The sequence below is a fragment of the Ipomoea nil genome, unplaced genomic scaffold, assembly GCF_001879475.1.
Source record: "Ipomoea nil cultivar Tokyo-kokei standard unplaced genomic scaffold, Asagao_1.1 scaffold2957, whole genome shotgun sequence".
Lineage (NCBI taxonomy): Eukaryota > Viridiplantae > Streptophyta > Magnoliopsida > Solanales > Convolvulaceae > Ipomoea > Ipomoea nil.
In genome coordinates, this window is record NW_017619385.1 from 101,797 (window position 1) to 116,853 (window position 15,057).

Here is a 15,057-nt window from a genome sequence, read left to right on the forward strand (position 1 = left end):
AATCAAAAGTTATCATGCGACAATAATACTAAGACCAAAATAACTTAATGGACTATCACCTATAAATTTAATATCAAATATTGAATTAACTCAAGCATTGTATAAATAAATGATAAGTTATAGATGCTTTGTCGGGTTGGGGTGTGGGGGCCCTTGGGGTTGGGGATTAACATTTTTGAAGAATGAATACAACTTAATCCACCTTAGATACAAGTTAACGGGATAGTTGGATCAGTCTTCATCATCAAATGGTCTTCTCATGCGCTCCTTTGGTCTAACGGTAATTATTTTGAAATCAAACTTGTGATCACTCCTTTCGCAAGTAACCCACCTATTATAAATAAGCGAATCTGTGAATGTTAGGAGCAAGCCAGGAATCGAACATTTTCAATTTGAAATTTCATTCATGTGCAAGATTTGTTAACAGAGTTAATCTTTTTCCATAAATCCCCTTTCCTTTTCTGCTAATTGCAATTTTGTGTGAATCTTGAATCCGTTAATCGCTTGAATATGTTAATGTGTATATTCTTTTATTGTAACATTTGTAACTCTCTTTGCTAGCTAGGATCGTCTGAAATTGCCTTTATGGGTGACTTGGTAACTTGTTGCTATGCCATTTTATTATCTCTGATTGTCTGAATGGTCTTTATATCTACATAAAGTATGGTATTTACATAAGTTAACTGCAATGCTGCAATAATATGACAATGATACGTGATGATTTTTTTTTTTGTTTAAAGTTGATTTATTACTCTTAGTAAGAGAATATTTATTCCTGAGCTTTCACTCAGTCATTCAGTGTCAAATGTGCTATACTGCTATAGTACTTTGCTTTGTTACTACACCAAACCTATTATATGGTGATTTAAAATTCTTTTAAATGAACTTCAATATCTCATAGAATTCCTTTGGAATAATGCAGCCAATGGGGTTCTCAGATTTGTTTGGACTTCTTGTGTGGCTTGCAATTATATTTGGTTAGATATTCTATCTCTTCATTCGTTTAATGGTTTAGTTTTTAACTGTGCAGAAAGTTGATTGTCTTGATTGAAATGTCTTTTTAACACGCATTTTAAACTCAGACAAAGAAGCAGAAGAGCTTGCATTACTTAATTGTGTGAAATGAATTTATAGTGCTACTTTTTCTGTTCTGATCTTGACAGAATACTTGGTGGCTGGACATTGGAAGGCTATTAATTGGATTTGGAATTGGTGTTCTTTCATATATGGCAAATACAATTTATTATCCAGTTGATTTTTTTTCATGTAAGTAGGTGTGTTACGGATGATATATTCATGATTTGAAGAAAAGGCATTGGTTTAATTGAAACAACTTTGACATAGATATGAACTGCATTTTTTTTTGGCTAACGAGGGAATTGAAACCGCAATCACTACCTTGCGACCCTAGCCGGCCAGCAAAGGACCATAAGGAGGTAAACCAGCTTAGGTTGCCCAGAGCTGACCGGCTCAAATCAAGAAAGCCAATAGGTCACTCTCACTGAAAGTTAACTTGAAATCTTGTGGTTACAAAGTCAACAGTACGACCAACTTGGCTGAAGTTGCCCCTGTATGAATTGCATTTTGATGATTCCAAGGTTATGAGTCATTGTCTAGAAGGTAGTCTTGTCTCTGATGATTATGATGGTTCCAAGGTTATGAAAAGGTTAATATATCATCTAAAGCCTTGAAGCTCAGTCTATTGCTTGGGTGACCCATTGTTGCACTCAGAGGCGGACCCAGCATGGGGCAGTTGTCCCCCCTTACCTCACCCACACCCCATATATAACCCTTGTATGTATATATGTATATATAGTATAAGTTTTAGTATTTTTTTTTTGAATGCGTATAAGTTTTAGTATAAGTATAATAAAATAGATAAAATTTAACAAAAGATGATTAGCCCAGGGTTCGAATCCTTCCTCAACGAGTGTGTGTGCAGATTTTATCCCTGGGATTTAGGGTGAAAGCGTGCATGTTATATATTTCTTATGATTTTTAGATTAATACTTCGTATTAATTGTGAGATTTACACACATATATATAATTTTCTTTTATATTAATAATGAGATGAGATGTGTTTATAATGTATTTTTTATTTGAATTATTTTATCAAATTAATTATGTTTCATATTTTGTTATGAATATTTTTTATAAAGTTTTAATGTGTTTTATTTTTCGTCTACATCCAACAATATTTATGGCTATATTTTAAGTGTTTTATATTTTATTAAACTATCTCTTTTGTTTTAATGCGTTTCGCCCCCATTGAAAAAATTTTCTGGGTCCGCCACTGGTTGCACTTAGCTTGAATCCACTCATATTTCTCATACTATGTTACTATCAGTACTGTTTGTGGTGGTTGGTAAGTTGGTTCTATATGAAAATAGGATTCACTGAAACTTAGGGCAGTGGTTTGGTCGAATCAAATTTCTCACTGAAATGTTTATTATAGTGTTTTTATTTTCCTGTGAAGCATATTAGTACTCTCTCCGGAGTGTTATATGATGAGAATAAATATTTTAAGAAAAAAAGTTTTAAAAGTATAATGTGCTTAAAGTGTAACACCAGGAAATAAGAAATGAGAAAATAGGAAACTAGAAACGGAAAAATGACAATATTGTTTATTGGTTTTGTATCCCCTTAATTGGTTTTTCACCTTTCTTGTTTCGACCGTTTTCATGGACCCATGAACCTGGGTATACAGAGGTTTATATGGTACGGTAGTAGAGGATTTGATTGTGAAAGAAAACTAAATTGTGCAGTGCATTTGATTATTTCCTGTACTGTGATGATTTTTCTGCATTGTATAGGTTAATTTTAGATTATAGTGTGTTAATAAACAACATTTCTACAGGAGCACTTCCAAGTATTTAGGGGTTTTTAAATTTATTAAAATATTACTCCGAAATTCTTTTAGTTTTAATTTTTTTTAAAAAAAAAAGGGTATCCGCTACTGTTCCAGCATAGGAACAGTAGAGGATACCCTTTTTAAAAAATAAATAATCTGTGACTATTCTTAGATAAGAACAATTGCAGATGACTCAACTTTCTGTAATTGTTGTAGAACAGTCGCGAAAAGTTTAAGGCTTTCTGCGATCCTAGCATCCGCAACTGTTGTACAATAGTTGCGAAACGCTCTTTACAACAATAGTGGATGTGCAGTTATGTACTAGTGAATTTATATATATATATATATATATATATATATATATATATATATATATATATACACACACACACGTAAATTGTAAATATTTTTTAATATGCATATATATTAATTAATTAAAAATATTGCACTAATAAATCATTAAAGAAAAATATGTATTTTTAATCCATTAATTGTTCCTTGCTAATTATTTTAGTCCTTAACTTTTTACCATTGCAATATACACTTAAATCTTCAAAAAAGTTACAATTTTAACTTATGGACCAACAAAAACTATTAAACTCTATTAAATTTTTACTTAGTACATGTGTAATTTAGTTTTTTTTTTTTTTTTTTTTTTTTTTTTTTTATGTTTCTTCTTTAGTTATTATATTTTTTAGTCTCGATATTTCATTTATAAAATAAAATAAAAATGATTTCAACATGTTTGTGTAAAGAAAATAAGGACGATGTACCACAATTGTTTTCATTTAGGAAAGAAGATTGTCAATTATTTATTTTGCATATAAAATACTAAATCTGACAAGGATAAAGAATAAAAATAAAAAATAAAATAAAATATCCATGTACTAAATAAAACTTTAATAGAACTTAATAGTTTTGTTCTTCCAGAGATTAAAACAATAACTTTTTTGAAGAGTTAGGGCTTATGGACATATTACAATGATAAAAAAGTTTAAGACTAAAACAACTAAAAGAACAATTGAAGGACTAAAAATACATTTTTTTTTCATAATTAAATACGGAGTACCAATTATCACAAATGCACAAAGTCAATTAAAAAAAAATACAATAAGTCAATGACTAAACTTCAAAACTTACGTTTTTAAACTTAAACAATTAAACAATATAATTTATGTTTATTAACATTTTTGTTAAAAAAAAATAAAAATTACAGACTTTAGATTAAACTCATCTAGAGATAAGTTAACAAATTGAAAGGTGTCAATGTCTTCTATGTTCACGAAGCACATTTCCATGTGTTTTTCATCTACATCATATCGGAATAAAAAAAAAAAAATTGGGTTAGAAACGTTTTCTCGGCAAATTATGTTGTGCATCCGTGTGCACACGGATACAAAAACGACGTTGTTTTACTTAAATAAAAAATAATTATTTTCAATTACCGTTAGTAACGTAAACATATGTTCATAATTTTATAATTTCATATTCTAAATTTATAGTTATGAAATTATGAATGTGTAGTTATGCAATTCTGGATTTATAGTTATGAAGTTATGGATGTTTAATTATGAATGCAATTTTGAATGTATAGTTATGAAGTTATAATTTCACATTCTGAACGTATAGTTATGAAATTATGGATGTGTAGTTATGCAATTTTGAATGTATAGTTATGAAGTTATAGATGTGTAGTTATGCATGCAATTCTAAATGTATAGTTATGAAGTTATAGATGTGTGGTGTTGCAATTCTGAATTTATAGTTATGAAGTTATGGATGTGTAGTTATGAAATTCTAGATGTATAGTTACGAAGTTATGGATGTGTAGTTATGCAATTCTGAATGTATAGTTATGAAGTTATGGATATGTAGTTATGCAATTCTGATTTTTTTTTTTAATCAGACATCAAAACAACGTCATTTTTACAACAGTGTGCACCATGCATGGTGCATACGTTTGCACAGCATAACGTTCCCCTTTTTTCTAACCCAAAAAACGGGTTTCTAAATTTTGGATTAATTAGAAAACAGTCCAATCCGAAACTTCTTGAAAACTTTAGATATGATTAATTAGGAAGCAACACGACAATGTTTTTTAAACAAGTTTAATGAATTCCATAGATGAAACATTTTCTAAATATAAAATGTTACCCAAATATAAAATGTTACCTTTACGAATTTTTTGTACAACATAGATAGTACATCAATGATCTAGTATGAACAACATAGTAAAATTTCGTAATTGGGAAAAAGTATATAATGCACATTATCACACTAATACATTATACAAATTTGTTAATTATAATATTTGTAAGACAAGGTTTGTTAACTTTGATTGACTTACTATAAAGTTTTAGAATGTCTCATTCTCCTTCACTCTAACAGTCAAACTGTGACACGTTAGAGAATATAGTCAAAATGACCCAATGAATTTGAACAAGTAATGAGTTGATATGTTGACGAGAATATAGTCAGTGAGAAATTCAATTGAGTTTCACTAATCGGTCACTAAAGAAGTAAACTAGAAAAAGTTATCCATAGTTAATTAACTCAAATTAAGGAGTCAAGGATCGAACTCAAAATCTTGTGGCTACAAGCATAGATTTCTTGTCATCTTAACTGGAGTTACTCCACCTGGCCTCAAGCTTGCTTTTGATCAGTCATATAGTTGTCTTTCTCTTAACATTTTACATGTCCGGGACTATATTGTTTTGTCTTATCCTCCATGAACCGGGTCATCAAGAACCTAGCTAGGCATCCTCTTTATGAGTTATGACAAGATGTTAGATAATCACTTTTAACTTTTAAAATTTCAACTAATTTCTAACTTTTAATTTTTGAATTTCAACTAATTTTAAGTTGTGTAATACTACACATACTCTCATTTTCTACTTTATTTTCTACTCCCTACTTACATGACACTTTGATTCATTCAAAAAATAAATAAAATTCTGAGCTACAGTTTTTATTATTTTCTTTTCTTTTCCATCTAATAAAATCAAGAAATGTAACAATAGTTTTACTCCATCGAAATCCTTTTATCATTTTCTTTTTAAGTTAGGCATGCCAGATAATAGTATTTAATTAGTTTGTGATTTGTCTAAGAATTTTTTTTTCTTTCAGTTTTGAACTCGTTTTATTTCATCAAAACATTACATTAGGTCAACTTTTTAGTCTATTTCATCACAACATCATCTCATTTTATTAGTAGTTTGTACTTTTTATTTGATTCTGGGCATAAAAGTACCAGATATTAGTACTAGTTGCTACTTTCTAGACAAAATTAGGGGTGTGTAAAGTTTGGTTAATCGACCAAACTATAGAATTTCGGTTAATCATTTTTTGATCGAAATACTTCGGTTTAGTTAATAGTTAAAGGTTTTATAGAATTTCAATTAATGATTAATTCGGTTTAAAAATATCGGTTAACCGAAATTTTATATGTATATTCTTTGGTTAACTATTATTTATACTTACACTTTTTAAAATTTGTGCTTTTATATTTTTAGTGTTGTTATTATATTATTTTTGTATATATTTTTTTTATAGATTTATTATTATTATAGGTACTGATGTAATTGCAAAGTCAATTTTAATTTATAATTTTAAGGATTTAAAGATTTAGTTAAAAAAATTCAATTATCAGTTAACCGACTAATTAACCGAAAAAAATACAATTCGATTAATTCAGTGATAAAAATTTTGATTCAGTTAACAGTTAAAACTTTAAAATTAATTCGATCCGATTAACCGAATTCACATCCTTAGACAAAATAACCCAATGAATTTGAACAAGTAATGAGTTATGTTGACAAGAATATTAATGAGGAATTCAGTTGAGTTTCGATTCATTCTTCTGTGTGACCGTCTCAGATATCCTTATTCCTAAGACAGGTTGAGTCAAGATGAAAAATATAAGATTAATGAATTGTTTTGTACTTATAAGGGAAACTGTAATAAATACTTTTTTGAGGAAAAATGTAATACTTTTGAATCAAAATATAAAAATATTACATTTGTCTTCAAAAATATTACACTTTCTCTTATAAATAACAAATATTTTATTCATAATTAGTATTACATTTTTTAGTATAAGTATTATATTTTCATCTTGACCGGACCCAAATCACAAACAAAGATACATGAGACGGTCTCATATAAATTTTTACCTTGAACCTTATTAAAAATATAAAATATTATTTATACACTGCATAAATTGTATTTTATCTCCAACCAATGAAAAGGCACTATATTAGTTTTCTCCTACAATTTACATGTCTTGCACTATATTGGTTTGTCTTATCCTCAATGGATCGGGTTATCATTTATCAAGAATTTAGCTAGGCCTCCAATAATCTTATTTCTGATAAGATGTTACATAATCACTTTTAACCTTTTAAGTTTCAAGTAATTTCTAGCTTTTAATTTTTTGAGTTTTAATTATTTTTAAAAGGTAAAAATTTGTGTGAGATTATCTCCGCAAATTATGTCGTGGAAACGTGTTCACCATGCTTTGTGAACACGTTCCAAGACGGCGTCGTTTTTACGAAAAAATAAAATAAAATTTAGTTAATGTGCTGTTAACAGCGTTTTGCATTCTATGTTCAGATTATGAATTTACATTTATTAAATTATGAATTTTCTGTTACGAGATTATGAATTTACAATTATGTAATTATGAATTTTATGTAAATTCATAATCTCATAACAGAAAATTCATAATCTCATAATAGAAAATTCATAATTCCATAATAGAAAATTCATAATCTCATAAAAGAAAAACATTTATTAAATTATGAATTTTCTGTTATGAGATTATGAATTTCGTTATGTAATTATGAATTTTCTGTAAATTCATAATCTCATAACAGAAAGTTCATAATCTCATAACAGAAAATTCATAATTTCATAACAGAAAATTCATAATCTCATAAAATTAAAGAAAATTCATAATTTCATAACTGCACATTCATAAATCCATGCATGCACATTCATAATTTATGAGTGTTGAAGAAACTTGCGCGAAGAAGAAGTGAAACCGCGAAATGTAAAAGGACCAAATTTGCTAAGAAAATAATAGTTGTGGACCAATTATGCAAGTTTTGAAAGTCGTGGATCAAAGTCGTTAATGACACCATAATCATGGGACCAAATGTGCAAATAACTCTAATATATTACTCTATATTTTATATTGTGCTAAACAATGAGGCTTTAAATTTTCGTCCCACGAGGGGAAAAAAAAAGTGGGCAATTCCACATGCCCACCATAGAACAAGACGCAAATTATGCCCTGGAAACGTGTTCAACATAATGGTCTATACGGGTCTAAACGGTGCCCTTTTTACGGGAAAAAAAATTAACTAATGTGGTGTTAACGCCGTGCGTTTGGTCAGATTATGAATTTTCTGTTATGAGATTATGAATGTACTGTAAATTCATAATCGCATAAAAGAAAAACATTTATTAAATTATGAATTTTCGGTTATGAGATTATGAATTTACAGTTATGTAATTATGAATTTTCTGTAAATTCATAATCTCATAACATAAAATTCATAATTTCATAACAGAAAATTCATAATCTCATAAAAGAAAATTCATAATTTCATAACTACACATTCATAAATCCATGCAATTATGAATGTGCAGGCATGGATTTATGAATGTGCAATTATGAAATTATGAATTTTCTTTTTATGAGATTATGTTGAAGAAGCTTGCGAAGAGGAAGTGAAACCGCAAAATGTGAAAATGAAGAAGAAAAGTCGTGCGATTAATTAAGAAAAAAAAAAAGGATAACGGTGCACTGTTACCGTTAGGACGGTGTTACACGATTCCATGACATAACGATTGAGAACAAGAAGGGTTGGAGAATAAGATACAAAATTTCACGAGAATGGAAATGGATAATTCCCCATGTCCACCAGAAAATGAAACACGAAATTGGGACAGGTCTCAGTGTTGGCTAAAGTGTTTTATCTTTCTAGAGAACTAATGCCTCTTTGAGCTTTCTCCGGCGTTTTCTTCCAGTAAGCTACGGATTTGTTCTTTGTTTCTGAACTGGAATTCATTCGTTCTTGCCTACTGGATTAAAACAAATGTTTTGTCCGATTAAAATAACAGATTTTATTGTTTTTGAATTCCACAATAATTTATGAGACTACTGGACTCTTGGCACACTACAAGAAAAATGCACATAGACAACACTAGAAAGACAACAGTTTTTAAGAAAAGTGTTGTCTTTTGTATAAAAGACAACAGTTTGGTCCAAAACCGTTGTCTTTGATGCAACACTTTTGTCAAAGACAACGATTTTTACTTAACCGTTGTTATAAGTGTGTTGTCTTTGTGCATTTTGTGAAAAGACAACACCACAACGACAACGGTTTTTTAAAACCGTTGTCTATGTGCGTTTTTTTTTAAAGAAGACAACGGTTTTTTTAACTGTTGTCATTGTTGTGTTGTCTTTAAGCATACTGAAATACGCAACACTAGAAAGACAACGGTTGTTTAAAACCGTTGTCTTTGTGCGCTCTTTTATTTAAAAAAGACAACGGTTTTATTTAACCGTTGTCGTTGGTGTGTTGTCGTTAAGCGCACTCGAATACACAACACTAAAACGACAACGGTTTTATATAACAGTTGTCGTTGCGCGTTCTTTATTTGTTTAAGACAACGGTATAAAACCGTTGTCTTTGGTATGTTGTCTTTAAGCGTATTTGAATACACAACACTACAAAGACAACGGTTATAAAAAACCGTTGTCTTTGCGCATCATTATTTACCAATTGTATAAAATAAAAATAAAGATGTTAACAACAAGAGTTGAACCTATGACCTCAAACTTAACAAATAAAGTCTAACCAACTAAGCAACACAAACTCTTTTGTTTGAAAGTGCAACATCTGGTATATAATTGAGTTGCTTCTATGTTGTTTGTGAAAACCAAGACAACAATTTTAGAAAATAGTTGAAAAATTCCCCCCAAGAAGAATAAAACCCGAGACCTTACCAGCACAACATTAAGAACACAATGATTATATAAAATAAGTTAAGGATGCCACCACAAAAGATAGAACCCAAGACCTTTAACATAACAAACAAAGCTAAATCCACCAAACCACACCAACTCTTGTGTCCTAAAGTGTTACACCTTATATTTTACCTATAATTTTGGGTTGGCAGCTTTGACCACCGTCATGAGCGGCCGGCGATTAACAACCTCACGTTCTGTGTACTAAAGTATTCTCCTGAGGTTGTTAACAAGAATAAAAATGTAATTAAATTTTTTTGTCCAAATATAATGCATAAAAAATTATCAAAGACAGAATAGAATTCAAAAGTTAATTTAATAATTCTATTTTTGTTCATATTTAAATATAAAATTATTCACCAAAATTTCAATGTCAATTCATTCAAGTTTTATTTTCAATTACAATTAAGACCAATCTATGAATTCAAAAAAATAAAAATAAAAATTATCAAGTATAAAAAATAATAGATTATATCTATAATATTTGTTTTAAAAAAAATTGGGCCCCCAACAATTGGGGGCCCTGTGCGGTCGCGCCGGTCCGACATGGCCTAGAACGACCCTGCGCGGTGCGGTGTGGTGTTCAGAATGGTGCGGTATGGTGTGGTGGGGTAAGGGCGGTATGATAGGGGCCGATGTTAGTAATCGACCCTTCCGGCTAGCGCATGACTAACAAGGTTAGCTATATGTTAGTAATCGACCCTTCCGGCATGCATGGGACACATGGAGAATGGATATGAAAGAGTACTTGATTTCGTACAGTTAGCTATAGCCCATTTCGTTCGTCGCGATCTTTGTAATAATTGGGCCGCCAACTGTCTGGGTAATAAACATCAGGGTAATAAAGGGCAAATTATGCTGTACAACCGTGTGCACCATATATTCATAATTTTTGAAATTCATATTCATAATGATTGAACTCTATATTCACAATTACCGAACTCTATATTCATAATTTTTGAAATTCATATTCATAATGATTGAACTCTATATTCACAATTACAGAACTCTATGTTCATAATTTTCGATGTTCATATTCCTAATTGTTGAACTCTGTATTCACAAATCACATAACTATATGTTCATAATTTGATAACTATACAGTTTAGAAATTATGAATCAACAATACAGAAATTATGAATCTGCAGTATAGAAATTATGAATCTACTGTATAGAAATTATGAATCTACTGTATTTAAATTATGAATCTATTGTATTTAAATTATGAATCTACGGTTTAGAAATTATGAATCAAGAGTAAAGATTTTATGAATTTACAGTATAGAAATTAAGAATCTACAGCATAGAAATTTATAAATCTCGCATTCTGTACCTATATACTCGGTACTATTTTGGGTCTGCATCCCGGGTAATAAAACTAATATTTTCTTACCCCCGTTCTATACCTATATACTCGGTTTATGGTGGACCCCGTCCCTATAAAACCATGAATGTACTTATTTAATTTGAAAAAAATGAAAGTTTATTATAAAATTAAAATAAAATTTCGTTATTTTCCTTAAAGTATATTAGTACATAGTACCGGAGTATATAATATATAATATATGTTATGTTATTTTCCTCTTTGTAAAATAAAAATAATTTCTTCAATTCTTTCCCTCTTTACAAGTTTTAACTTAGCGCGAATTTTTCCCTCTTTGCAAAATTTCCTTTCAACAAAATTCGACCATCGTTCGAAATTTCTCTCCATTGCAAATTTTCTCCTTGGACAGTAACACCGACTAACACCGTCATTCCCAGTTCTCACGCCGCCTCCAACCTCCGACGTCGTCGCTGCCTACAACCTCTACCGCCATTGCCGCCTCCCTCCTCTGCCGCCGCCGCCGCCGTGAAGAACTCAGTAAACTTGTGTGAAAAATTGAAGGTTAGTTTTTCTCTTGTAACGTAATAAGCTGTGAAATTCATCCAAATATTATTTGATAGTATCAATGCGTGTGTTTATGCTAAACAATTTTGGATTGAAGCTAGGGTTGGGGAATTGGGGTTTGACGATGTGAAAAATTTCTGAGAATGCAACAGATTGTAGTCCGGTGTGTTTGCAACAGATTTGCAAAAATTTCTGTGTGTTTATCACAATTGTTTCTTATGCCTGAAAACTTGTAGTCCTCTTTATATATGCAACAGAATTTTTTCTATAATGTTAGCTGTGTGTTTATCAGATACAATGGTTAGTATTTTTAGGGGAAACATGAATTCGTTTTATAGTTTGAGTGTGTTGTTATTTGAAGTTTGGAACTATAAATGTGTGAACATATTGAGAAGTGTTCCAAAATTGTTGATAGGTTTTCTACATTATTTTGCTGTGATTCCGATTCAATGCCCCGATGTTGGACAGGGAAGGAAGACATCAAAGCAATTACCAAAAGAGCACGTTCATCTGTATGGCTATGATTAATTGAACATTATGATGTTTCATGTCTGATCACCCATTTCAGTGGTGCACTTAAGAAAGTGTCCCTTTTTTATATTTTACAAATTGGAATGTTGTCGCTGTTAACAATTGAACATCAATGTTTTCCCATGCATTGTTGTGCTTTCTCAAAATTTCACTTGCTTCTCCTGTGCTCCCCCTTTCTTCCCCTCTTCTAGATATTTCCTGACTTTATTTCATTCTAACCCCACAGGTTTCTAGAGTTGCTAATGATTTTACAATTTGAAATATTTGAAGTGTCTTAGAACATCAATATTTTCTTATTCATTGTCAAGGCCCATCACCATCTGCATCTTGGTTGATTGCTGTAATGCATTTTCAAAAAATTCACTTGCTTTTCCTATGCTCCCCTTTCAGGTTCCAGCATAAAAAACGTTGATAACACCTCTCTAGTGCAAATCTTTTTGGCAACAATTTATTAACGAGTCACAACATCACGTCGATCAAGCTATTACTACTAAGGCATGATATTTCAATTACACGTGCAAATTCCTCTTTTTTATGGCAGGTTTTTATTTTGCCACTTTGAATTTGATGGATTTCAAAAATTGAGGCAAACAAATATGCAACTGAGCAGCTGAATAAAATAATGAGTTGACAACGCTTTGCATAATGATTACCAGGCATACTGCATCAAATTTAAGTTTGTAGTCACTTATGGGTGGTTATAGATTCTGTTTTGCCTAAAACCTGTGAAGTTTAGCAAGATGTTATCTTTTCTTGATTTTGATTTGTTTTAAAGTAATGACTCTGCTTATTAGCTTTTTGTTTTGTGTCATTGAAGTAAATTTGATTTGTGTAAAATCATATTTGGTTCAGTAGGCTTTATGCACATTGGTCCAGTGGCAGATTATTAATCAAGCTGTTATGGCATTGTATTCGAGTTGTTTATTTGTATTCAATCTCTGTGTATGCTTGATGAACCACTCTATAATCGCAACTGCAGTATCAATCTAAGCTATGAAGTGAATTTTGTTTTTCCATCTAGGTGTAGACATTGTATGTGAACAAGAAAGCACTTAATTGAGAGAATTTGTTTCTTATATTACCTAGAAACTTGTGGTCCAACTAGGAGCCTCAGGATTCAAGAAAAGAAGAAATTTGGAGCTTCCCTTTCAGATTTCTGATATTATTTGTGGATAAGACTTCTAACCCTAGCTTCTTTCATGGACCCTTAAGCTTCATCATTTTATAATCTTGATAAATACTCATTGTTGTTGATCTTTTAGTTTACTTTATGCTATTAAGTATGACCCACTTGTGTGATTCTTCTGACAGGTTAAGAAAATTCTTGATTAGAAGTTCATAGGTCTGTTTGTTAAGTTTCTTTGGATTTTTTCCCCTAATAAAACTGTGTGCAAACCAAAATTGTGAAAGGTTAAGCAATTTAGTATTTGACAGGTTACTTCACTGCATTGAACCAAAATTGTGTGCAAATATTCATGCTTGAATAACCAAGAAAGAACCAATTTCTGTGACCTGAATATATATATTATTTGTCTTGTTACTTAAATATTTTTAAGCGATATGAATTTATTTTTCATCTGTTTAAAGTTGGGATTGAGCCAAAATGGGAAGATCCTGAGTTTGCCAATGGAGGCAAGTGGACTGTCAGCAGCAGCAGGAAGGCAATTCTTGACACCATGTGGCTTGAAACTGTAATATATTCTTGGTGGAAAAATTTTATTCTTTAAATTTTAATATTATACACATTAATGTTTTACTATTCTATTGTTTTTATTGTATAGCTGATGGCTTTGATTGGAGAGCAATTTGATGAAGCAGAGGAGATATGTGGAGTGGTTGCCAGTGTGCGTCAGAGACAGGACAAACTTTCTTTGTGGACCAAAAATGCAGCCAATGAAGCGGCTCAGGTAAATACTATGCCACTGATCTTTTTATGATGCCAAAACTATATGCAACTTAGTTGTTTCTTTTTGTGACTTTGATCAACATACTTAATTTAGAGTGTCATGAAGAAATATCTTGTTCTGTTCTTCATTTTGATCAGTGGGACTACCCTACTATACTGCCTCTGTGCGTTCCATATTTGATGAGAATCTTGTCTAAAACACTTATTGCTATTTTTGGAAGGATTGCACATCCTGCCCTTCAGAGTTCTATCCTTGCAAGTCTTGACATCATTTAGAAGTTGATATAACATGAAAAATGGTTAATGAGGTGTGTGATAACAGACTGATGGTGCCTAAGTTGTGATTACTAAAATGATGTCCAGAATGTATATGGGACCATTTTTTCACTCCTTTTTGCAGGCACTCAAAATGTATTAAGTTTAAATTTAGTCCATGCACAAATTTGTATATGAAAAAGTGGGAATTCTTTTCGTAGGCTACATGGATTGTGCCTACAATTAAATTAAATGTTCTCATAAATTACTAATGAATATAGACCCAACAATTAAAAATGTGGCTCAGCTCGGTTTATTGCCATGAGACCTAGCCTAACTGCCTAACAACATACCATTGCATATGATGAACACTAGTAGAGCTGTCCAAATCCAAGTTGTACCTGTTGGGCATATATTAGAGCTGTCCAAATCCAAGAAAATGCAAAGGATAATGAATGACCACTGCATATACTACTGCATTATGCCAGTAGTTTTGGCTTATTTTTGTAGTCTCACTATCTATCTATCTAGCTATCTTTTATAATGTTATGTTGACTACGTACTAATTTATTTACTCACTTTTTACATGT

At 30.9% G+C, this 15,057-nt stretch overlaps 1 protein-coding gene across 1 annotated transcript; it reads left to right on the top strand.

Moving 5' to 3' along the window:
* The first annotated feature begins 12,232 nt into the window (after positions 1–12,232).
* LOC109162636 (eukaryotic translation initiation factor-like) lies at positions 12,233–14,340 on the top strand. The gene is made up of 3 exons (XM_019311324.1): positions 12,233–12,287; positions 13,894–13,997; positions 14,088–14,340. The coding sequence occupies exons 1-3, from the start codon at positions 12,233–12,235 to the stop codon at positions 14,241–14,243; spliced, it is 315 nt and encodes a 104-aa protein (XP_019166869.1). The 3' UTR covers positions 14,244–14,340.
* The last annotated feature ends 717 nt before the right edge of the window (positions 14,341–15,057 follow it).